Here is a 27,758-nt window from a genome sequence, read left to right on the forward strand (position 1 = left end):
ACATTGTAATATGATGATAATATAAAGAAAATTTAATGAACATAAAGCTTTTTTGTTAAAAAATATTATTAGTACACCGTATATATATCAAAAGAACTAAAACTTTTATTAATTAGATATAAAAACAATAGGAAAATAGTCTGTTAAAAATGGTGTAAGCGACATCTACCGCCAAAAAAATTATTATTATGCCACATTACGGCGGGAGGTTTTAAAATTAAACTTTCGATTCTGAAAATAGTTACTCTCCGGCATAAACTTAGGCTATTCCAGTTCTTCCGCGCCTTTCGGTGCATTAATATGATTTAGTTCTAATACTGGTATTCCAACTGTGTTGTATATTTGGAACAATATACTTGTTATAATTATATAAGGGTAAGTTTATTTACAAGGATATTGTTAAAAATTATTTAAGTTTATTAAAAACAAAAAATGCATGCACTTTATTTAGTGGAACTGTAATTTTGCGTTGAATATATAAGTAAAGATTTTCACAATGGAAATTTTTTGATTTATGAAAATTTAATAAATATTTGTTAAATATACTTAAGGTGCATCTTTACATTAAAAAATCCTAGTTAATAAAATTTTATTCGTGGAACGCCAGTAAATGTTAGATTTATTTCAATATATTGAAAATCAGTATCTGAATATTTTTCAGGAATCTAAATTTCATTATATTCATAATATTCGCATAATATGAAATTACTCTAAATAAAACATAATTTAATATAAAATTAATTACACCAAATGTCAAGTGGTCATAGAGGCCACTCTGTTGACAAAGAAAGAATTGGATCATCAGACCCTTGTATGTTACGCGATAGAAAATACTTTTTAAGACAAGTTTGCTCTTTTGATGAACCAGTTTTGAGTATTTTTTATTTCCGACTATCGAGAGACTGTGATCATTAATTACACTGCAGCTAAAACAACTGACATAAGAGCTAATTTAAGAACGTTCAATGGTTATCAGCTCGAGAAAGAGAGAAAAAAAACAAAAACAATTCATTAATTTAATCAATTATTGATACAGGAAGGTCTGGTAATAATTAGTATCAGTAAAACGATATGACATAAGAAAATTGAATGATACCGCAGTCTATAGTTTACAACACGGTTTAATTTTTTTGAATGAATCTAATGAAATATAGTTCCGAAAATGATTTCAAAAAATTAATAAAGGCAAAGAATACCAATTATAACTAATTTATTTTCTGTGTTGGGACAAAAACGTCTAGACAATTGAAATAAAAACTGAACAAAATATAACAAACTCTATAGATAATACTGTCATACGATCATACTGTCTTTCGACACAGTCGTATGTATTAAGTTGCATTTAAATTTTGGCTTTATAGTGACCATGTCAATGCAGAAAGTTTCTGATCCAGAAAAAAAATATTTTATTATTTTGCTCTCAATGTATGATATTATTATAATGATGACGATATCTGAGTACTTGAAACAATCCATGATTTTTTATGCAACTAATATAATTATTTTGCGTCGTCATAATTTACATGCTTTAATATAAATTTCAAGAGCACTTCTCCGTTATTTTTTGTTTGGTTGGTTTCTTTATCATTATTATTAAGTGTGATAGCAAACATTTTTTTCATGCTGTTTCTGGTGCCCCCTAAGACAGGCTTATCCACCACTGATTCTGATTAGTTTGTCAGTGAAATGAGTTTTATTTTCAATTCTATTGGTTCGCAGGTAAACAGTCTCTATTTAAGGGGTATTCCATTCTAAAGGCATGCATTTTAAATATTTTTTCAAGTGAAATAAAAAAGGTAACAATATTTTTATTAACAATTTTCTACTAAGTATTTATTAATAGTAAAGTACATACAACAAAAAACAAGTGAAATGTTAAAGATACAAGTAGGGAGTTTCAAAAAAATGGTGCGTAGTCTTTGAGACCATTGCAACTTTTCTAGTAATTTGAATGAAAAATTCTTACTCTAGTGAATCCAAGCGCTAACTAAGAAAACGTAAGACAAAATTTCAAGTAAATCAGTTTTGTACAACTTGAGATATCACGTTCAACCAACCCCTGTCAATTTTTATCCAATTAATAAAGATCTATCTGTTATTTTAATCGCCAACTTCACTGACATTAGTTGTTAACAAGAGATAGTCTAACTAATGGTTTGGGCAGCCCATGATGATCGTTTCCTTTCCAATTCGATCAAATACATCAGCTTTGTGTAGCTTATCCAGACTTCTTCTTCCTCTTCTTCTTATTTTTTCGCACATCTTAAGCACGCCTTAAAAATGGCTCAATTTCAGCAACAGTTCACAAATAAAACCTTCGATAGTGTTAAGAATTTCATCGACTATTTCAACGACTGGGCGGCCATCGAAATTTTCGAAACAAAAATGTGTAAACCAATTAAGACACTGACGTTCATTGAAGCACTTATCACTCTAAACACCACCCAATTTTCGATGAGTTTACGCCACATTTTTCTCTTTTTCGGAATAAAAAAAACAAAATATTTAAAACGGCGCTACCTTTACAGCTAGAATGTTCTATAGATCTTTTAAACGTTCTACATTATGGCTTCATTGAATAAATGAAGCCATAATGTAGAACGTTTAAAACTTTAACTTTAACTTCATAAAATAAATAAAAATAAATAAAGAGTAAATCGTCTATTAAAAATAACTGGAATCACCTTCTTTGTCGATAAATTTACTCCACGAGTCACTACTATTAATGACAAAAAGAAAATTACTTTCTTCACTTCACTGTCCGTATAATTTTTTTTTATTATTTAAATCTAGGTAGATTATAAAAGGATCTGTCGGTCCTAAATTAATCTCTAGTCTAATGTATTAACTGATGACAATGTATTAACACTGATGTTTTACTATTAAATGCACCTCATTACACTACACTACATATAATCAAATGGTTTGATTCTATTGGGTCTGTATCATATACTGGTGTCATCCAAGAGTTGTAATACTTGGATATTAACATAAAATTGGAGTCTGCATACCTCCTTACGATTATCTTGATCTCCTGAGCGACCGTCGGTATCTGAAGGTCTGTATTATAATTGTAATGTATTATAACATCTGGGTGCATTTATTATGCTTCTTAGGACCTTGTTTTAAAAAACTTGTTTACTCTTCGCGGAATATTGAATTCTGTAGGTTTTAATATTTGCTTCTATACTAGTAATTCATTATGTACTGATAATTTTGATGTTATTTGAATTAACCAATACATATTCCTATATTTCAACTCGAGTTATTTCCTTTCCTTTTTAACATATTCCTTTCAGCGAAGTTTTGCATCAATATTCATTCCGAGATACTGAACATTATTGCTACGTGAACTTATATAGTATTGTTTATTGATATTTCTACGCTCTAACTATACATGAACTGCACATACACATATTTACTTTGGTTAGTTTTTATTTGCTAGGATTGGCTCCAATTATTTAAATTGTCACTGGCCTGTTATAATTTTCGGGTTTCTTCTTGGCTAGCGTCACCGATATCAGGAATCGCAATATTATCAGCAAATGTAGCCATAATAATATTTTTGATTTATGGTACGTTACATGTTTAAAGTAGTTAAATCATTGGCGCCAACACACTTCCTTGTAGTACACCTACTTTAGTATCTTTTGTTGAATGATATTCTCGTTTGATTCTAAACATTCTGGCTGTGATATAAGATTGTATTAATTCAGTGTGTTGCTATAGTAACATTTTCTGTAGCCCTTATTTTTATCTTCATAAGTGCTTCATCAGTGCCATTTTTTATTCTATGCGCCAGATTAATTATTAACTGTTTCTTAATAAATTCAAACTGGTGTTTTGATATTAGGATTTTTCTGTTTATAATGCCCTTATAAAACAACATCTCTGAGACATCGTTTGCTTCATACGCGAGGCAATATACAAGGATTATTTAGATCATTAAAAATTAATAAATTTGCTTGTTTTAATTGTACTATGATAAACTTCTTCATTGAAGACTTTACATACTTAATCGGTAGTATTATATATTTCAAAGATACTCTGTGATGAACATTTTTTAGTTAATTAAAAGTAATAAAGTAATATTTAAAATAACAAATATTACAATTCGTTTATTATTAATATAAAGGTAATTACTGAAATATTTACTAAAAATACAATGTGATACATTTTTTAGTTTCTCGGTACAATAAGTGAAAATGGACAAAATAAAATAAAATATCTGTTTCTGCATCTCAATTAGTGTGCGCCTTCTTGAAATGATATAGTTGGGACGCTGTATAATCACGTGCATTATCTCAGTGTCACTTATCATTACCAAGAAAGACTAGCCGTAAACAAACACCGTAAAATTATTCAGTTGTGTCAACTGGACCTTGTTAAGCAATTGATTCCGTGTCCGAAACTTTGTAGTCTCTCAGCCAGCAATAAAAATTATCTTTAATAGTGATCGGAACAAATCGGTCTGTACAAGCATGCAGACCATCGTTACCATTCGCCCTGTATGAAAAGGTCAAACCGGTCGACTTATATCGGACTTAAATATTTATTTTGTCACTACTTAGCAAAACGTTCCGTTAATATTTCGAATCAGAGTCGTAATAATCCCGTTCTAATTTCAGTGTTTCACGGCAAAAATGTTGATGAAAGTGTTCCCCATTTGTTTCCTGTTATCGCACATGGTTGTGGTCCATGCAGCAGTCACGTAAGTATACCAATTCAATTACTACAAACAAATTAATCATTAATATAGGAATTAACAAACGTCCACGCTTTATCATTAAAATGTATTAATATAAGAAAAATATTTATTCACCAACAACATAAATCTGTAGATATTAGTGTTTCGTTCTTATTACAATCATTGGCAATGAAGTTAATAATAATTAGGCCATAGTACCGATAATGTTATATTATAACGTCACAAGTTAATTAACGAACAATTGTAAACTACCAAAAACCTTTCCTTTCTTCATTCTACTAAATGTCTAGTGGTAGAAAAAAAGAAACGATGTGAACTAGTTTATGCCGGAAAAGCACAAAATATCTTTTTGGCAGCAAATGACGTTCCTCGTAAATCGCTCTAGTCAAGAATAACGTCGTTGTAGCTTCATGGGGACTCGCAGAGCAAATAGCCTCTCCGATAGCCCAACTAAAAATACGCGACAACTAAACGGGAAGCTCCTCTGGTTATCCGTATAAAAATAAATATTCAGTTCGTTTACCCCCCGACATACTCCCAATGGATTTCTGAAGAGCCGTCTTACAGACGCCATCAACCAACTAAACTCTTGGGTCTTATCAAAACAGACCAACAACTGTTTTATCCTCGGGATTGGACATTAAAAGAGAACATCTGCTAATTAACGAGTACGCGTCGTAACAAAATGCTTTAAAATAACACGTTCTTGACAGTTTGACATATCGAGGTTTTGCACCATCCCTTGTGTCTAGTTTATTGTTTTATACTTCAAAAATGTTATTCTATTAAACAATTCCAATTATCATGAAGATTAAAATTATCAGAAAATATTACACTATTGGTATGGCATCGGCAATTTAAAACGTATAGCATGAGTAACTGTAACAAAATCTGAAATGTACAAATATATATATTATATGAAATTAGTAGCAGATACATTGTTCACTATTATTAATTTAGTTCTACATTGTAGATGCCCAAAATATATCGATAATTTGGTCGATGTTATTGATTTTTGTTAGGCGGTTTCTCGAATTTTTTTCAAAAAAATTACACATGTTTAATAACACAAATGGTAGTTAATTTTAAAGATTCGTTAAAAATATCAATTTTTAAAATAGTGGTGGTGGTGGCGCAGTGGTAAAGGCGATGAATCCTGCTGGGGCATAGTCGTAAATTTATGTTTGTGATTGTTTAAAATTTGCGAATATTTTAGGCAAGAGTGTAAAATCCGACAAGGCAAATGATCCCAGTCACGCCAGTAACCAGGCTGGGTAAGACCGGATGTCTTCTGGGATGATTTCTAAATTGGTCACTCGCCAGTCGGTAGGCTTAATGCTGAGGACCGTGGTTCGGAGGCCACGTTAAACTTTAGGCCCAGTCCACATAAACCCATAGTTGGTAAAAGGAGACTTTAAAATATATTTTAAAAAAAATTAAATATTTAAAGAACATCGATATTTTTTTATATCGGGTAAATCGGCCCATTGGATAAATATCCATATTTTTTCTTAAAAATATCGATATATATTTTGTAAAATATCCATATTTTTTTCTAGAAGTTGCAAAAAAAATTCGATATATTTTTGAAATACCCAAATCAATATAGGGATATTTTTAAAACTATCGAAATATCCTAACATCGATATATTTCTACGCGGCCGGCATCCATTGTATATTGCATTGCCATTACATACTTGTGCAATGCATACTTGCATAATGTGTTTAATATTAAATATATATTGATCAATTAAATAATTAATTTATAATTATATAATTTAATGCTCTATTGATATTTGCCTTTACATTTTTATACAAAACTCACAAAATACTATTACAAATATTATGAAAAACTATATATAAGAGACAGTAAATGTACTCAGTAACTTAAACATAAAATCAATATTAATGACTTATAATAATATGCTCCTTTGAATATAAGGAATATATTGCCCATCTAATTTCTTGAAAAACATTGGTATTGGTATCAATTACATGGACCTTTCTAACTGGTTTGATTAGATCCTCATATCTAATTTTGAAGTTACGTACAGTTTCTATCAATATAATACAAAAATCTACCTTAATTTACTTTAAAATATTAATTATTTTACCGTTGTGTTGTAACCAATTTTTTTTTATAATGCATGTGCACGAATTTTATATTATTGGCATTTTTATTGGAATTGGATTAGGGGACCCACCAGAATGCTAAAAGATATAAATAGTAACAGCTTGTCAGAATTATAATGTTTTTATGGTTTTTCACAATCCATACACCCAAAACTATAAATTTTACAATGGTCATTGACTCCAGATGGCCATTGGATTTCGGGAAATACATTTAAAACCATAACATTTTCGAACATTTAAAATAACAACGGATTATATCACGGCTAAATATAAAAGATGCAGTAAAATAAATACTACAGATGGTCTTTTCGTTCTAGTGCAACATGTGTCGGCCTATTTTAAAATTGATGGACGTTTTCTTGCAAATTGTGCAGTTAATATTAAACTTCTTATTAAATTACTTTTTTTAGATAAAAAGCACTTTGTAATTATTTTTAAAAATGTGTAATGGTGTGATTATATAGCATACTAAATTGTAAGATTTTTTTGAAAATAAGATTGATTTAGATCCTTGCATGTATTCTGAACATTTATCACTTTAATTTTATTACAAAGAAAATTATACAATTTACACAACTTTTTCCATCTTTTTGCCAATATGGCGATACCGTGAAAGAACGATGTTAGTTTGGCAGTGATATAATCATAGATTCATTTTCACATTGCTTCAGTATTTCGAAACTGCGTGCCAGCTAAGTTATGCTGCATCGATATGATCAAGTGATCATCAGAAGTTGCTATGAATCGATGTGAATCCTGAACTCATATTTTTGTCACAATAAATGCAGTTTTCATCGACAGTCACAATACAACAAAGAAAATTTGTTTTTGCCCGCCAAGCAATTTTTTATTTAAAAATCACATTACAACTAGTATTTAATTAAAACTATTTAATTTTTCCTTCATATTGTTCTTGCAAACTTGCCGAAAAAGCGTTATTACGCGCTTTAAATAGCTTCACTGACGCGCACCATATTATCCCGAATATTCAAGCTTTCATCAAGCATCGCAGCAATCATCCACCAGGCACTTATAAAAGGTCGCAAAGCTGGAGCTATCTTTCTAGATGTTTCTAAAGCTTTCGATCAAGCATGGCACAACTGTCTAGTCTCTAAAGCGAACCAAGTAGGTCTACCGAATGACCTAATCTCCTTGATTCACTCATTCTTGGACGATAGATCCTTTCTCGTTTTGAGTCCCGCAAGGTGCTCCCAACTTCACCCACTTCACAAACATTCATACACAGCATTTTATACGGATGACACAGCCTTCTTCACCATCGGTTACAGTCCCAACGCCATCCGCGACAGACTCCAAGTCCAATCAGGCGATTGCGCGGTACAAATTCTGGCAGCTACAGATTGACCTGAGCACAACTAAGGCTATTCTGTTCCACCGTAAGGAGTCCCGCGCTTATCGCCTCCAAATCGAAAAAGTCTCTATCCCCTGTCTCCAGAAGGTATCATACCTATGTATCTAGTTCGACTGCAGGTTCCAATGGTCAGCTCTACAAAAGCTTTACAAAGGCAGCGGCATATACAGCCTACTATTTCCACTCCTCTGCAGAAAAAAGCAATCCCTCACAACGCGAGTCAGTCCGTCCAGTCTGCCTCTACGGAGCACAGGTGTGGTACAGGTACCTATCTGAGAGACAACTTGCACTACTCCAAGTATTCCAGTCCAAAAAAGTCCGCGCCTTACTCAATGACCCATGGTTTATGAGGAACGTGAACACTCACCTCGACTCAGGCATCCCGTTTGTGAAAAGTTTCATGAACATACTTAGTGTAAGGTTCTCCCTTGGTGCCTTAGAACACGAAAACAATTTGATCAAATCCCTACCCATCCACAAGTCCTAGATGCTAAACCAACTACGACAATCCCAGTCGTATCCCAGGATGTCCAGTATGTTTGCGTTGTCGCCCGCAAAATTTCTCTATTCCAAACCCGAAGCGACATCAGCAAAAGACTATTTGGTTCTAGCTGGTCAATCTGGAATAAGAAAAAAATATTCTTAAAATCCAGACCTAGGATATAAGATCCAAAATTAGCGTTTAATGGATAAAGTTGAAGGGGAAACAATTTAATTTCTTCGCTGACCGACAGCTTTAGGTCTCAGTGGATGTCCTCATTTATAATATAACATGATGCGATCACAATTCCGAGAAGAACTTTGTTGTAGTAGATTCAAAATTTGTGTATATAATGTAAATTTGTTGCAAAGTGATTCTTGCTGACGTCGTTTCGGGTTTGGGATAGATAAATTTTGAGGGCGACAGAGATTATAGGATACGACTGGGATTGTCACAGTTGGTTCAATACAAATTTGCCGAAAATTATATTTATTCCATTCCCAAAGGGGTGTTAAATTACGACGTTTTAAAAATTGTGATTTCAATGGTGTCTCGAATAAAACAAAACGTCAGTCTAACTGAACAGCACTTAATATGTGTCGTATTCCCATAAAACTGCAGGTCAAGAGCAACTATTATATTTAAAAATAAAATAGTTCAAATTTTGGAAAATGCAAATAAATCCACAAAAAAACCAACTGATAATTTTCTACAGTAAGCGCTCCCTTACTGAATATGTACCTCGGACTTAATTTTGATCGACGACTTCGATTTAACATAGTCAGATCAAATCCAGAAAGCCACTGTGAAGTGCTATGGCGGATGGAGAGCACTGTTCCCTTTTCCGTGTAGATCAAATAAACAGCATTTCAATTAGTAATTAAAAAAGGTCTTCATACTTTTCCCGAGTTATATTATTCACACCGCAAGGCAGAAAAATCAGACTAAAAAAATATGATGTATGGTAAAAAATAGTAGGTATGGTCTCAAACCGATCAATATCAAAGAATTGCAAATGTTCCAAAATAAGAGATGATGAGCATGATTCTGAATAACCCATGGTATTTCAGAAACAACCAAATACATCGAGATGCAATTAGATTTTACCCGAAATTTTCATAAAAGGAACTTCCGTATTCCCGCTGTTGGCGTAAAATCATATTGCATCATCAACTCTGTATTTTTTTGGATCTTGTTATTCGAACTTTCAGTGTATAATTAATCGGTTGCAATCGGGCTTGTGGTAAGAAAAGGATGAGTAAAGGGCGCTTTTTAATTTCTGGACGCGATGACTCGGGAGTGGTATGAGGACCTTTTTTAATTATAAATCTTGATACTGTTGCATAATGTGCAATTTTTTTATGAACTTTAACTCGATTAATATGGTTGTTTCTGACATTTCTAGGAGGCATTCAGAATCATCCTTAACATCTTATTTGACGTAACATTTTCGTTTTTTATCTTAGTACGTTTGAGGAATTGAGATCTTACTCGACCGTTGGTCGAAATAAAGTCCGAGATATGTAACTTAAAGAAATAGCCACGTAATAGTAAGTAAGTTGGCTACCATATCAAAATTATTGAAGAAACTGTTATTAAAACATATTAAACCATTTATAGAAATACCAGATTTCCAGTTTAAATTTAGAAATTATCACTCAAGAATCGACCAAGCACACAAAAGGTATTTGAAAATTCTGAAGAATACTACCCTGCAATATTCTTGGACATTTCACAAATTTCTGGCCGGGTATGGCATTTGAAACTAATCTACAAGATGAGCAATTTGCTACCGTAAAACTATTGTCAACTACTGGAGTCTAGAGCTATTTTTTCGAAAAAAAATTTGGAGTCTCGCATGAAGAGCCATTCTCAACACTTAAACCTATTTTGGCTGGAGTTCTCCAGGGTAGTATCTTCGGATCACTCCTGTATTTGATCTCTCAATACTTGTAAAATTTACCGACACAGTTATTATGACAAAAGATATATATTTGCTAAGGCTATAGAAAAGTACAAGCCCAAGTACAGCTTGTAGCTCCAAATCTGCCCATGTTAATTTTGCGTAACGGCGAAATAACAAACACATAGATGGCGCTACTAGCATTAAAACCATATGTTTTTCAGTTAGCCCTAACCCTCAAAAGATGCGTGTATAAATTGGACAGCTATGGGATCATTAGTTTATGAATTATAGCATTTTGAGTGAAACAACTTTTGTTATTGTGAAAAAAATGGATAAAAGTGAATTTCACGTATAAAATATTGCTTTTTGAAGGAAAAAAATACAGTTGAAGCAAAAACATGGCTTGATGCCTTGATGTTTCCGGACACTGCCCCAAGAAATTGAAACTGAATGAAATAGCAGACACTGTAAAGATATCAACTGAACGTGTCATATCATATCATTTACGAATATTTGGGTATGAGAAGGCTCTGTGCAAAGTAGGTGCCGCGCGAGCTCACTTTTGACCAAAAACAACGACGAGTTGATGATTCGGCGCAGTGTTTGAAAATGATCAAGCGTCTTTGATCAAGAGTTTTTGCATCGATATGTGACAATGGATGAAACATGGCTCCATCATTTCTCTCCGAAGTCCAATCGACGGTCATCCGAGTGGAGTGCACACAATGAACCCGCTCCAAAGCATGGGAAAATGCAACATTCGGTTGGCAAGGTTATGGCGTCTGTATTTTGGAATGCGTATGGAATAATTTTCATTTACTACCTTGAAAAAGGAAGGACCATCGACAGCGACTATTGCATAGCGTTATTGGACCGTTTGAAGGCCGAAAAACGGCGACATTTGAAGAAAAAAAAGTGCTGCTTCACCAAGACAATGCACCGTGTCACAAGTCAGTAAAAACGATGGCAAAAATCCATAAATTGGGCTTCGAATTACTTCCTCATCCACCGTATTCTCCAGATCTGGCACCCGCGACTATTTACTGTTCTCAGATCTCAAAAGAATGCTCGCTGGGAAGAAATTTTCGTCGAATGAATAGGTGATCGCCGAAACTGAGACCTATTTTGAAGCAAAGGACAAATCACCCTTGAAGGGAATTATGTAGAACAAAGAAACTAATTTTGCCAAAAAATGTGTTTTAGAGACTTTTCAAGTGACCTGTTATATCACTTAGCGGATTCACAATTCCTCAAGCAGAATCAGCTAAATACCTCGGCATCCATCTCGGTGAAATTGGAAACATCATGTTAGACATACATGAAACATAAAATTTGGCCTCTGTGGTTGCACTAAAACATTAAAACAACTAGAATTCCAACGCTGTCAAAACAAAGTTCCACGATTAATTACCAATACTTATCACAACGTAACCAACGAATAGCGGCATGCATTCTTTCTTGGTACAGGTACAATAGAACAGCAGTAATAAATTCATTAGTAAATTAAGATTGTACTAAGCAAATCTAATGTAAGATGTAATTTTTTTTAATATAACAAAATACATATATTGCCATTGATTTTATTAAATTTTCGCGTTTTAATAAATATCTCGGTATCTGCATGCAGTGAGTATCCTCTCTTATTCTAGTTGCATTTTCTTGTTAACAATTTTGCCGTACAACACTTTCTAATAAACTAAGTGATTTAGCTAACAAATGTACAATGGACCTTCTATTCTTTCTTATTCTCTCATTTTCAATCCATTTAAAATTGTTTAATTCTGTACAATGCAAATCGATCAAGAAAAGAATTACTGATTAACTGAAACCCAAACAGTTACTTATTGAATACTAAGAAAAAGATACTGTCGATAACACTATTTAACATTTATTTATAGTAAATGGAACATCATAATAAAATAAAACATAATTGACATATTTGACACCAACAATTTGACCTTGTATTATGACTTTGATTATTATATATAAGTTAGCTGTTATTAGTTAATTAGGTACATATATTTTAACCAATAATATTTATTGATGATAATTATTAGACTATATAACTATTAGGCAACCTAACAAGTCTATTAAATTCAATGTTTTTGATGTTTCTCTACACAAAATGATAGTCCTTCCTTTAGCATTACAGAATTATTCAGTATATATAGACGTTAATCATGGAATGCTCAAAATTGCTTTCTCGACATTCATTATTTTTATTGGTTAACTAGGTGACCCGGCAAACTTCGTACTGCCTCAATCCATAAATAAAAGAGCTAATAATACATTTGTACGAACTGTTTCGGCCAATGCTTCAATGTCATATTGTTGTTCTCTTTGCAACTCGTGGTTTAATGCATCGTGCATATTACGATTGAGTGCTGTCATTCCCAAAAACGACAATACTTTATTTGCCATCAATAAACACATATCTTCTATCATGATCAATGTCTCATTGTAAATTTCTGCAGTCATTTGTAATGTAGGATTCACAGTCTGACGGCGCACACGATGCAAAACATCCTCAGACATGTCATTTCTATAATTAACCCACAAATCTTTTGGATTCGAGGGCAAACATGTCGATATGATAATCGCAAACAATGTACGAATTTGATGCGGCGATGAAGATATTATGGAATCCTTGAGCGTATGATCCCAGTGCGAATCGTTCTCGAGTAAATGTAATAGTTGACATGCCTCACGGTAAGCCGCACACAGCTGTCCATTAGCTGTTCTCAGTTGTTTAAACGATGTCGAACCACGAACATTCACCAACAACAACCGCAAATAATAACATTATATTTTGAACATGTTTACTAAATTGTTCTGATGAAGAAACATTTGTAATTGTTGGACAATGGTTCTCTTCATTGTTGGATTATTCCCATAAAATAAATTTGTAAAAATTGATGATCTGCATCTGGTAGTTGTAACAGCGCCCCCAGTAAGTGATAAATTTGTCCTTGTATCTGTAATTTTTAAAAACTTGTTTAACAATAATTATTTCTGATGTATATTTTAATACAAACTTGAATATTATAAAAAATGTTTTTAATACTTTATTGTACATCAATAAGTAACAAAGATATGAAGATACGTAGTAAATAAGATAAAATGTTATGGTATACCTTGAAAATGGACATGAAATTGTCCTGTACAATATGTGTAGCGCCAAATGATGTCATCTGGAAATAGCTGTGATATGTCTGAATGTTGGCCAAGAAGTGCTTAGAGTCATTTCCAATCCCAGAAACTAAAGAGCGTAAAGGGTCTGCTGGTGAGACCAATTGTGATAATTTTACTTTGCCTCCAGCACAACATAATCGAGCAGATTCACCACTGTATTTTAACGCCTTGCAATATTTACAAATTATTGTCATTTCCCCAATTGTTACAGATTTATCGGCACAATAATCTATTGCCGCATCATAGTGGAATGCAGCTCGTTCCATTATTACAGGAGCACTGTGTCTGTGGAATCGCTCAATTTCATTATATCGTGCTCGCTGTTCTTGTGTTTAATGTGCACGAACTCGTTGCATTCTAAGGCTATCTACTTTATTGTCACTCTCTAAAGAACGTAGTTTTGACATAGCAATACAACTATTTTCTTGATCTGTTTCTCTCTGGTCATTAGTGCGGTTAGCACGTGAGGTAGCTCTTCGCACATTTGATTGACTGCGACGACCTAAGTCAGGTCGTCTGCTCCTCGGCATCGTAACTTGTAATTAATCAAAGTGAAGTCACTATCACAAAAAATCAATAAAATAAATAGCACATAATTTGAAATGTCACTATCACACAGGGATCACTGAAGTTAAGGAAGTTCTCGCGCACGTAGCGGGAATCGTCACTCAAAAAGATAAAAGGATGCACTCTTTGTCTGAGGTATCGATCGACATAGAAGATGGATCTACATATTATTTGGTTTTCAAATGTCAAATGTTATGTTAGCGGTTAGAAATTTAATTAAAGACCAAAATTATCCAAATCGGTCCAGCCGTTCTCGAGTTTTAGCGTATATATATATATATATATATATATATATATAGATTTGAATAAATCTTCTGTCAAAGTCAATCAAACACTTTAGAATCTTCTGACCATGCTGCTCCGTCATATCCCAATTAATAGTTTTAGTCTAAACGATTTAAAAGTGAAAAAGAAAACAATGAATACAATCTAATCGACAAAGATAATAAATTGCAAGACTTATTGGACGAAACCCCAATTTAGTTTTTGAGACAGCTTAGCAGTTTATACAATATATTTCCAATTTAGATATAAGAAATTAACATCACCATAGCTTTCTAAAAATATTTTACGTAAAGTAATGAATGTTGAACGTTTGATGCTGGACTTCAATGATTAACATCTGCATACACTAAATAATCACTGAATGTTTAGGAATGTATTAATAATTTTTTTATAACATCTTTATTAGATACGCTTAGTACAATCTTAATTTACAATTAATTTATTACTACTTTTCCTATGTACTTGGATTAATTAACAAGCAAGACGAGTGCGAGAAAATACATCAATATGTATTCCTCAATTATAAAATTATAATTATTTATTAATTATTAACTTATAGCTATAGTTTACACTAATAGTACATACTAAATGTTCACACAAGTTCGTATGGTTTTGTTCGTTTCAATCTCCTGACATCCTGCGCGCTGTCCAGTAGTTATATAGCTTCCACGTTAGTATGATTTAGTAATTTTCTTTCGTGTTTCAAGGCGAAATCCTGCACAACTTCGCAATTTCCAGGCCATCGTGCAGTTCTTCATTTGTTACATAGCGATAGGCATTGGTAATCAATCGAAAAGAACCTTGTTTTGACAGCGCTGTATGACTAACTGATTTGAATTTTTAGTGCAACCCCATATTTGCACCCCATAGGTCCAAATTGGCTTTATAATTGTAATATACCTCTTTGATTTTAGATCAAGTTGAGAGTATCTTCCGACTGACCAGTATAGTTGTTTTATTTTGGTTCTAATGTGTTTTGCTTTTTGTCTAACGTGATGCTTCCAATTTAATCTACCGTCAAGATGGATTCCAAGGTATTTTGCTGATTCTGCTTGAGGAATCGGGCATCCATTGAGTGCAATGGATGCCCGATTGAGTGCAATCCACCTTAATGCAAAATTAACGTGGACAGATTTGAAGCTATTAAGTTGAATTTTCCAATCTTTCGTCCATTTGTAGATTTTATTGACTGCGACTTGCACTTTTTCTATTGCCCTAGGCAGAGATATATCTTTTGCCATAATAACTGTGTCGTCAGCAAAGGTTCCAAGAAGTGTTTCTTTTGTTGTTGGAATGTCAGCAGTGTAGAACAGATACAGGAGAGGTCCTAAGACGCTACCTTGTGGAACTCCAGCCGAGATATTTTTAAATGCCGAGAACGCCATTTCGTGCGATACTCTAAATTTTCTTCCGAATAAATATGACTCCAGCAATTGACAATAGTTACGCGGTAACAATTTACTCACCTTACAGATTAATCCCAAATGCCAAACCCAATCAAAAGCTTGTGAGACATCCAGGAATATTGCAGGGCACTTACTCTGTGCACTTGATCGATTGTTGAATGGTGATTTCGAAAACCAAACTGGAAATCTGGTATTGTTACCAAATGTTTAACACGTTTAAATATCAGTTTCTCAAATAGCTTTGATATTGCAGGTAGTAGCGAAATAGGCCTGTAAGATTCGACTTGTTCTGCAGGTTTGTCAGGTTTTTTGATCATAATTATTTGTACAACTTTAAAGCATTCCGGGACATGCTTCAGCCTTAAACAGGCATTAAGTATATATGTCAACATGATGATTGCTTTTCGTGGCAGTTCTTTCAATAATCTAGGTGAAATGTCATCTATACCAGGTGTCTTTTTAGGATTGGGGTTATCAATTTCAGTGGCAACTTCCAGTGGAGAAATTAGATTTAGATCTATATCGGGTTGATAAACAGGAGATGTATCCATGGTAGATTCTATATCATTAGATCGAAAAATGTTAGCTAAGTATTGTGCGAACAATTCAGCTTTTTCATTGTCGCGTGGAACCCATTCATTTCGATCATTTTTAATTGACGGTACTCGAATAATTGGTCTTTTAAATCTTCGAGTTGCTTTCCATAGCGAATAATCTTTTTCTGCTTGTGGGCTTAATTCACTTAAATACTTTTGAAAGCAATTCTGTTTATATTCTTTGATCTTTTGATTCGTCTGATTACTAATTCTATTAAACGTAATTTTATCAGCAGCATTTCTAGTTCTGTGCCATACTCTTCTAGCTTTTCGCCTTTCTTTTATCATTTCACTAATTTCGAGGGGGTAAAGTACTTCATATTTTGATTTCTCTCTTGCTACTGGGGTAGCATCTATTGCAGCTGATCGAATTTGTTCAGTTATATGTTTGGTTTGTTGCTCAAGATCATCTATAGTTTTAAGTCTTACTTTTACCCTGATTTGTTCCTGCAGTATTAATCTGAATTTGTCCCAGTCAGTATATTTGTTGGTAAGATTAGGCTTTTTTGCTTTTCTTAGGATTGTCGCGCCCAGTGTTAACAATACTGGAGTGTGATCAGATGTTAGATCGCACAAGATTTCTGTACTAATTTGATTTAATGAGATGCCTTTTGTAATGTAGAAATCTAGCAGGTCTGGGACTTTATACTGTCTGTGGGCCAGTAAGTGGGTTCGCGCCCTGAATGATAATTACAATTTCTAAGGTTAATGTCTTTGAGTAATTCGTTTCCTTTTCCAGGTGTTATTATTCGTGAACCCCAAGCTGTATGTTTAACATTAAAGTCTCCACCAATAATAAACCTAATTGGGCCTAATTTTGAAAAGATATCTTTATATTGTTGTTGTGTCATTTTATATCTTGGTGGACAATATATAGCGCCAATATTTATTTCAGCCCCGTTTTTTTCGATACTAATTATCGTAGCTTGTATTTCTTCATTTTTAATCTCTTCTTGTTCAAAATGTTGTATATTTTTATTTGTTGTATATATTTAATTATTAAAGCTGTTCCGCCTCGAGCCCGTTCACTGGGGTGTGTCCAGTAAGCATCACAACCCCGTATTTTAATGTAGTTTTTTTTAGAAAAATGTGTTTCCGATATGAGAGCTATATCTATGTTATTTGTTTTTAATAATTCTAGTTCCCGGACTCTTTAATTTAGTCCGTTTGCGTTCCAAGTTATAATTCTTAAAAACGAATTACTCATTTTGGTTTCTCTTTAGCTTGTTTTGGGTAGTTTTCCCCAATTTTTCCACCCTGTCTGCAAACTGGCTGAATTTCTGTCTCATTTCAGTCTGGAATTCTTTGAGCAATTTCATCATGTCGACGATAGTTGGCTCGTTGGCCGCAGCTTTCTGCGGTTTCGTATCAATTTGTTTATCATTTGATATTTTGGCGTTTATATTTTTGACCGATGGTCTTACGGTTTCATGGTTTTTTTATTTTCAATGGTAGATGTTGTTTCAGAGTTTTTGGCTTTGTCAATTTGTCTTAAGCGTTGTTCTGCTGTAATTTTCTTTGGCTGGAGTTCTTTTTTTTTTGATATACTGCACATCCTTTATAATTGGCAGGGTGACCTTTTTCATTGCACAACACGCATGTCGCTACACTATTGCGTTGTTTTTTGCACTGAGTTGTGTGATGTTTACCAGCACATTTCACACATCTTGGTTCCCTACTGCAAAAATGTTTAGTGTGTCCAAGATTTTGACAGTTTGTGCATTGTGGTATATTATTATTTTTCTTCGGAGGTTCCACTTTTATCCTACAGTCTAGTAAATAATTTATGTCGTATATATTTTTATTATTTTCGTTTTGTGTCATGTCTACGTAGAACAACGGAAAAGTTTGAATTTGTTTTTCGCCATTTACATTAGTTGCCTTTTTCGCTATAGGCGTGACGGTCACTACTTCGTGCCCGCAAGCCCGTAATTCCGATTTAATATCGTCCTGATCTGTTGTGGACGGTAATCCTCTAATGACTACTCTATACCACTTATCACTTTTTAACTGATAAGTGTGGTATTCGAGTTTATTGAATGAATTGTTTTTCTTCATCTCAATGAGATGCTTTTTTACATTCCTGTAGTCCGTTTCATTGCTAAGGGTTACGTTAATATCATCGTTACACAAAGCTTTAAACTGCACTCGATCAGAGACTACTCCCTTTATTTGTGATCTAACTAAATTAAAATTGCCAACATTGCTTACCTTGGTCGGAGGGGCAGAGGGATTTTGTCTTCTTGCTTCTTTTTTTTTAAATATTTATAGCACTTTTTGCGATTGGCGAAGGCGTTATCTCAGACTTCTTTCTATTTTCCGTCTATTTTCCGTCCATTATATGGAAGATTACCTCAATTCAATGAACTTAAAAAGAAGATTAATCAAGAGCTTCATGCCAATTATTTTATGGATAACATTATGAGATTCAGACCACAAAGGCTCTTATGTTCATCGCATGTTATAAAGAATTGAACTACTCGAGGCAAAAGGAAAATAAAAAATCTCGAACTAAGGCGCAAATGAAAGAAGAAATGAGAATTTTTTTAAAAGAAACAGATCCATCTGAATCTATGCACCTAGTGGATCATTATATTAAAAAATTACAAGAGGCTGATGAAGTTGAATTTCTGCACTACTCATTCGGGACAAGTAGGTGCTACAATTACTATAGCAATAATAATTACTTTATGGTTGTAATCTTTTAGTAGGTATTACTTAAGAGACGAGGACGTAATAAAAATGTGGTCATTGCTTCCTAAAAAGCGCCAGAATCAATACAAATATGGTTATAGAATATTTGAAGAATATTTTAAAAACACATACACTAATTAGGAAGGATAACAGTTGAAAATCTATTAGATTCGTTAGATGACCTGATAATACATCTAATGGTTCAAGAATCAATAATCTCAAATCGAAATTGTTAATAATATAGAAGTTAATAATATTAAGAGATTGCAACAAAAGCGCAATTCAACATAAAATGTCAGATAAGTTACTTTGATTCAAATTTTTGTTTTAATATTTTATTTATATGGTATGTGCGTATATTTCTACATGTGTATTACTTAGATTAGGTTTTCTTTATTTATGTTATTCCATTTATTGCAATAAAATTTATGATATGATGTAATGTTTCTGCATTAATTATCTGCTCCGGGGAGTTATATAAACCGATAGAAATAATAAAACGCAAAGCTTCAAACCCTATGTTATCAATTTATTGCAACCGCTTTCTATTAAGTACATCTTATATTTACACTATCCTGAAAGTTCATGATACTTCATTTAAACATTTAGCTTTTTTCATCTTAAATATCTGCAAAATCAGAAAGATCAGAAAGAATTAAAATAACAAAAAACGTACACAAATAGGGCCATTTTTCATTCTTACCTTTATTATAATCTTCAAATCTGTTTTCATATTATTTAACATAAATATCCCTGTGTTCGATAGCAATCTATAACATTAGTGTTATAAAATGATTACATTTTACTAATAAATCATACCTTGTATACATATTTTCACATTATCTGCTTATCTATCTATTATCTCTATGAAATAATAAATAATTTTATTACCTCGACAAGATGTTGTGAATATAAAAATAATCTAAAAATGGCTGCTTAACCACAACTCTCGTAAACAATAACACGTAAATAGAAACGGACGCGTAGCTGTGAGACTGGATTAGAACAATTGCGCATATGCAGTTCTGGCCAATCAAAACCTATTATGGAGTGATTTTACTGTCCTCTAAAATTCGACATGCTTCAAGGTAGCTACAAGCGATCAATCAGTCTCAATAATTTTTTTAAAGGTTTAATAAATCAATTATATATATTATTATATTCCAGAAACGAAGATATTCGACTTGCAATATTACAAATAGTGAACATAGTCAGAAATACCGATGACAAACTGGAAAGGCATGAGTTCAGGGAAAAGATCGTTGCCGATCAATTGAAAAAAGGATTGATCAATATAGATAAAAGAATTAAAATGCTCGATCCAATTAAAGGAACGGTAGGTTCATTTATCTGCTTATTAATTTCATACAAATAGCGTTGGTGGTATACGGTTGTATTAAATTGCAGGTAAGCAGAATTGATGAAAGGCTGGCTGCAATTGAAACGATCTTGATGCAGAAGGATAAGGAAGAAAAAGAGCGGCAAGCCCAACAACAGAAAATTTACGAGGTCATACTGGATCTACAGAAAAACCTTCCTCTAGTTATAAATCAACTAAATCAAGACTTAAGTCAAAAGGTTATACTCGATATATATATATATTCTAGGATTATTATTAAATTATTAGTTTTAGATTGTACTGTCAACTCCACCAGAAGCCATCAGTGAACCGATGATGACGAAGGATGACTTTACGAAGGTGGAAAAAGAATTTATCGACAGAATGGATAAGATGACATCGAGTCTTAATAACATGAAAGCCGAACTGGCCAATATACGAGAAGAGAGTTTCAACAACATGAAAAATGTTACTAACAAATCGTCGGAGAGCTTAGAGAAAGTTAAGAGGCAACTTGATAACAGCGAATTACTCTTGTCTAAATATGAGTCCAAATTGGCCGAATACAACAACAAGATTCCAGAAATTCTACCTAGAAATTCAAAAGAGGACGAAGAATGGAAAGAAACCTTCTTAAAAGGTAAAATGCCGCGGTTTATTTTGATAAATGCAAAGTGTCATTTGATACTATCTAATTAAAATACCACAGTATTATTAATATACCATTATCGTTAAAAGCCGCAATACTTAATGAGATATTCTAGTCTAGAAATTTGAAAAATACAGTTTTCCTTTATTAAAGCTTCAGATGTCAACCGTTTCGAAAAAAGTGGTTTTGGGAAAAACCCCTTTAAAATTTCATTTTTAAATGCCACGTCACTAAAACAGGTAACAATATCTCCGATATTTTAAAAATCTCTCTTAAAGGCATCTTCTTAAAAGACCGGAAAGATCGAATTTTATAAATTTCTGGACTAGAATATCGCCTTAAGAAAAGTATAATTAAAATTATATGATTAAATATGTAGTGTTAACGATAACATTATGTGGTGTTAATAAATTATTAGGTCAGAGAAAATCTAAAATAAGTCAAGAAAACTCTTATCAAGTTTACTGTATTCAGATATTTAGACGAATTTGACAATTTATGAAGGACTGGCTCATCTAAGTAGTAATGGAATCTAAGTATAGTCTATCCAAAGTTATTTTGCACATACGTCATCTAAATGTGTGACGTCAAATCATCGCAATGTTGCCATATGAATTCTGAGTTTTAGTTCAGTTTGGCGTTCACATACAACTAAATTCTAATCTAAATAAACTAATGAAACAAAAATATTGTTCTCAAATATAATTTATTTAACATTATAGTAGAACCAATGCATATATTATCGAAGGACTACAATTAAGTATACAGTTATAATAATTTGTAGGTTAGGGTTGTGTTTGACTATATTTACGTTGAACTCTTTTCTTACCATCTATGAGTTAGAGTTCTATGTGCGTTTGTGGTTGTATACCTTGAAGGCCTAATCCACCTAATTAACATTTGTATATCCATGTAATATATTTTACTTTCATTGGAGAGCATATTTACCTTTTACGCTTCGTTCTTGTGTTCTTCGGTACAGTGTTTCCTTGTAAAGACATTTTGACATCACTGTATTTCTCCCTCGTTTGTTCTGTTAATACCTGTATACATCCTGATTTAGATTTAATCTCCTGACATATTTTAACATAAATCTTTTATACTTTATAATAACATTTCTTGCGGTTATAATATATTAATTATATAATCACCTTTACTTGTTTCCCGTATCATCACCCTGTCTTAGAAATTAGCGGCATTGAATCATGTCATATTCAGAAAGTTTCATTCAAGTGAATAACTAAGCTGTTAATTTCTAATCTATCTAACATTTGTGCACATCATCATATGTCATCATCATATGTTAATTTCTTCTTCAATGTGTGTGATCGAGTTCATCCAAACCGAAGGTGTTATCAACCATTCCTGTTTCCAGCAGGAAGTACAATATATCTGCAATGAATTATTAATAGATGTTATGAATAATAAAACTTACTCAACAGTTATTCCAACGTTTACCTTTTTCCATCAACTTTTGTTGTCATAACACTATTTTTATTATCATATTGCCATGAGTGACCATTGGGTATATTGGTCCCACTCTGAAATATCCATGTCTCATCTAAATACATAAATTGAAACAATAAGTCTTCCTTCATTTTATTGTATGCTTTTAAAAATTGTATTGTTTTAAAAGCAATATCTGGAAGTTCCATTAGACCTCAATACTTTTCAGACAGAAATAATTGTATTAAATTATGTTTGTATTCAAAAACTACTCACTGTTTTTATTCATCTCATATATTTAGTCTCTGATTTGATCTTGATTATATTTTTCAGTTTTTTAGATATCTCAGTGGTCGTATCCATACTAATATTCAATGCAGCAACAATGCAACAGCAACACGCTAAAAATATTCAATAAAAATCGCAGCAAATTAATATTTAACAGTAAAAATTCTTATTTTACTGGCAAGACGGGGCCTCCATTATCTTGTTCCTGTTCAAAGTAACTGATTAGAGACGCAATTTGTTCTCTCTGGCTTAGGAATATTCAATCAGAGTAATAATAAGCAGCGATTTGAAATTTATCAAAACGAGTAAAGCATTAAAACGACGTTTGTCGGTTTATAGCCTCTAATCACCATTGTTTTTAAGAATTTTGCATATATTTGACAACCGGACGACTTTAACAGGCTGGTTCGGTTACACGTTCATACTTATTAGACAGCTTTGTGTCATTTTTTATCTAGAATAAAATGAAAAGCAAAATATTGTCTGATTTTAAAACGAATTTACAAATTGCGGTAAAAAATATTTTTTGATAGACTATAGATCTAAAATTTTATTGATTCGTATTTAATAGCAACATGTTTCAGAACTGGCAAATCAAAAAATCCAAGTCACCGATATTTTGGCTAACGTTAAGACTGTCCAAACAGCTGTAAATGCTTTACCAGACAAGTCAGACATAGATCTAGTGCGTAATACTACACTGCACAAATTAGCGGAGATACAAGCAATAATACCAGCAGATTCATCACAAGCAATAGCTACCGTAGGAAGCAATGTACAAAATATGAAATCCGATTTGGTCCAGATTCAAGATAACGTCACATTGTCATTCAATCAAGTAACGGATCTAACGTCGTTATTAACAGAGAGCTTTTCGAAAAATTACGAGGATATTAGGTATTGTATTTTTAGTAGGACAAGATTTATATTATTTTTGAATTTAAACTACCTTATATAACTTATTTTGGTAAAATAAATACGGATTTTTTTTATATATAACAAGATAAAATTAACATCAGAAATATATAATATATTCACACCATCCGTACTTCTAAAACAGAGTATTTTTCCTATAATTTTCTATATTATGCCAATATCACAAGATACATGCCTTTTACTTAATTTCTATGAGTTATTATTATATATAGAACAGAAGTTAAAGATTTGGGAAAACTGGAAAAAGTAATAATGCAAACTGCTGATGCCATCATGGATAACAAACGAAGAATAGAATATGGAAACGTCCAGGTTATATCGGAGATTAAAAAGCATGCCAAGAGTAGTGCTGAATCTGTCAGTCAGGAATTTAATGAAAGGTAACACCGCCAGCGCGCATTTTTTTGTGTATTTGATTGACTAAATGTTTTTTTTTCAAGATTCGACACATTTGAGGCATCCATTATTGATGAAGAATCTGGAGCGTTGAATAATCTTACTGCCAAGATTCAAGAAGAAATCGGTCGTGTATGGAGACAGATCGGCATCATGCATCAACAAATGAGCGTAAGCACTGACACTCTGAATAAGCTTCAGAATCAAACGGATGCATACGTCGATGGATCACTTCACGTTATGGATAGCATGAAAGGAAAGGTAAAACAAAAAATTATCCATTTTTAAGAACTTAATTTCAATCTAGAAAATCAAATAAAATTATGCTTTCATATACAGAAGGTATCTTATATATAGTCTATTAAAAATTATTTTTACACACGACATCTAAATTTGTGACCTCAAAACGTCGCAATGTTGCCGCACCAACGCTAAGTTTTAGTTCAGTTTGGTTTTGATGTACAACAAAATTCGAATCCAAATAAATTAATTGAACAAAAATTTTATCAAATATAATTTATTTTAACATTATAGTACATCTAAAACTACAGTTAAATATACAGCCACAATAATTAATAGATTAGAGTTATAACCCATTATCACTATTGCTTTCAAGAATTTTGCATACGTCTGACAACCGGACGACTTTGACAGGCTCATTCGTTTACGCGTTCGAACTAATCAGACAGTAGTATTTCTCTTTTTAACTAGAATAAAGTAAGAAGGAAAATATTGTCTGATTCTGAAACGAATTTACAAATTGCGGCAGGCAATACATTAAACATCTTGATGACGTATGTACTAAAAAACTATGAATTGACTATATGTATATTTTGTATAGTAATATTTGGCACATATCTGATATTTTCGTTACTTATTTAATCAAAAGTCATCATTTGCTAGTAGAAATTTACGGTATGCCCTAACCTTAACATGTTAGGTCGTTTCGAAAATTAAAAAGTGGCGATTTCGATGTGCAAGACGAAGAACGTTCTTTTAGACTAAAAAAATTGAAGATGCGAAACTTCAAGAGTTATTAGATGAAGACCCAACCGAAATTCAAAAACAATTGGCAGAAGCGTTAAATCTGATCCCAACAACAGATTAGCAACTGATTACGAGCAATGGGGAAAATCCTAAAGATAGGAAGATGGGTGCCACATTAATTGAATGACAATCAATTGAAACATCGAAAAATCATCCGTGAAATGCTACTTCAAGGGTATAATCGAAAGTCATTTCTGCATCGAATAGTGACGGGTAATGAAAAGTGGATTTATTTTGAAAAGCCTAAGCGCAAAAATGCATGCTTATCACATGGCGAAGCCGGCCGATCGAAGGCCAAATCATTTTGGTCGCAAGACAATGCTCTATGTTTGGTGAGAGCAAAGTGACATGCTGTATTACGGACTGTTGAAACCTGGTGAAACAGTTAATAGTCGCTACGGACTACAAATGATCAATTTGAACTATGCAGTGATCGAAGAACGTTTAGAATGGGAAGTTTGCAGTACGATAACACGCCCTTATAAAGCAAAACCGGTTAGGGAAGCGTTAAAGGCATTTGGATGTGACATTATCGCACCCCGTACTCTCCAGACATTGCCCCGTCCGACTATCAACTTTTCGCATCAATGGGACATTTGTTTGCAAAGCAACACTTCGCCAATTTCGAAGAAGTTGAAAATGGCTTGATGAATCCAAAATTTGCCTAAAAGATGGACAATATGTATAGAATCATATGGCCAATAGTTTGAATAAATACATTTTTTATTTTTTTTGCAAATTATGTAGATTTTTCTAAAAAAAACGGTAATGACTGTCCAGTATACCTGGTGTTATTAAGGAGTTAAAGATTTTCTACCGATTTCTAGACTAGAACACCCGAATTATTTTGTGCTTGAAAAATTATTAAAAATTTCGTCACTAAATAGTTTCAAATTTAAAGGTAGTAATAGTTTTCCACAAATTTTTCATAATTATATACTTCATGATGAGTCGTAGTTGTGTGTAAATGTTCATCAATTCATTTAATTTTATGAATTATTTTTGGCGAGTGTTCAGTAAGAGATTATTCATTGTGCTTGAATTACATGTTGCATATATTTAACCATCATTATATTTAATTATTACAATATTTAGCTTCTTAACGAATCTAAATAATCTATAATCATTTTCAATAACCCGTCTTCGTTGGCGCAGTGGTCAATGCGACGGGACGGTCCTCGTACTGTGCCGATAGTCGTGGGTTCGAATCCTGCTGGAGCACGGATGTACTTTATGTTTGTGATTGTAATTGTAAATGTCTTTAGACAACAGTAAAAAATCCAATAAGGAATAACCATCCCAGTCACGCTAGTAACCAGGCTGGATAAGACCGGATGTCTTCTGGGGTGGTCTTTAAGTTGGTCATTGGCCAGTCGGTAGGCTTACTACCGGGGACTGTGGTTCGGAGCCCACGTTAAACTGTAGGTCCAGTCCAGATAAAAACCCTCGTTAGTAAAAATGAGACTTTAATATATATTTTTTTAAATGTTTCAATAAAGCATCGTTTAATTATTTTCACTTAATCAGTTGGTAGGTTTCACTTAATCCAATGGTTATCCAAAAGATTAATCTTGAGGCCAGAACAAACTTTAATATCATCTTAAATAAGTTAATTTTGACATGTGCCTTAGTTTATATAAGCAAATTCAAATACTGTAATAACTTAATCCATCTCTTTGCAATTGTCAACATTTTTTTTTTATAAAACTAAAGTTTTTGCACATTTGCCTCAAACTAATAACAAAAAATAAAATAACAAACATTGAAAACACAGTTTTTCATACAAAAAAAAAGATCTTTCAAAATAATAATATATTTCCCACATAAAAAAGTTTGACTAGTAGTTTTTGTATGTAGACCATCAAACATTTCTAGTTTTTTGTAAAATACTTTATTGAATTAATTTTTGTCCTTTAAAGGTAACCACTGTGACCACACGCATGAGCGAAGTAGAAGAAAACTTGAATTTCCTCTTGGGTAAACTCTCCCTACTCTCACACGAATTCAATAGCATCAAATCTGGTCTGGGATCGACTTTGGATGAGATCAGATCTACCTTTCAGAGTGTGCAGACAAAGATCAAAGATAAAGGCCCCGGTCCACACAAAATATCAAGCAATGAAATAGTCGAATAAATTCATTATGATTTTATACAGTTTAATAGTGTAGTACTAACTTGTATTAAACAGCCACTCACCAAAAAACAATATTAGCAAATTGTAAGTAATAACACATTGAGTAGTTATAAAATAAATATTTTTGTATCGCTCTGTATAATTAAACTTTAATTTTCGAATTGCTGTTTTATTTCTGTTTT

General features: G+C 32.8%; 1 protein-coding gene across 1 annotated transcript; it reads left to right on the forward strand.

Moving 5' to 3' along the window:
• The first annotated feature begins 208 nt into the window (after positions 1-208).
• On the forward strand, positions 209-27,737 carry LOC143206812 (uncharacterized). Its single transcript, XM_076419550.1, has 9 exons — positions 209-375; positions 4,629-4,711; positions 20,508-20,676; positions 20,748-20,918; positions 20,974-21,319; positions 23,647-23,959; positions 24,211-24,378; positions 24,439-24,655; positions 27,361-27,737. The coding sequence occupies exons 2-9, from the start codon at positions 4,644-4,646 to the stop codon at positions 27,574-27,576; spliced, it is 1,668 nt and encodes a 555-aa protein (XP_076275665.1). The 5' UTR covers positions 209-375; positions 4,629-4,643; the 3' UTR covers positions 27,577-27,737.
• Positions 27,738-27,758: the final 21 nt, after the last annotated feature.

The sequence above is a fragment of the Rhynchophorus ferrugineus genome, unplaced genomic scaffold (assembly GCF_030347505.1).
Source record: "Rhynchophorus ferrugineus isolate W39M unplaced genomic scaffold, kcgeb_rfMv2 rfM1, whole genome shotgun sequence".
Classification (NCBI taxonomy): Eukaryota; Metazoa; Arthropoda; class Insecta; order Coleoptera; family Curculionidae; genus Rhynchophorus; species Rhynchophorus ferrugineus.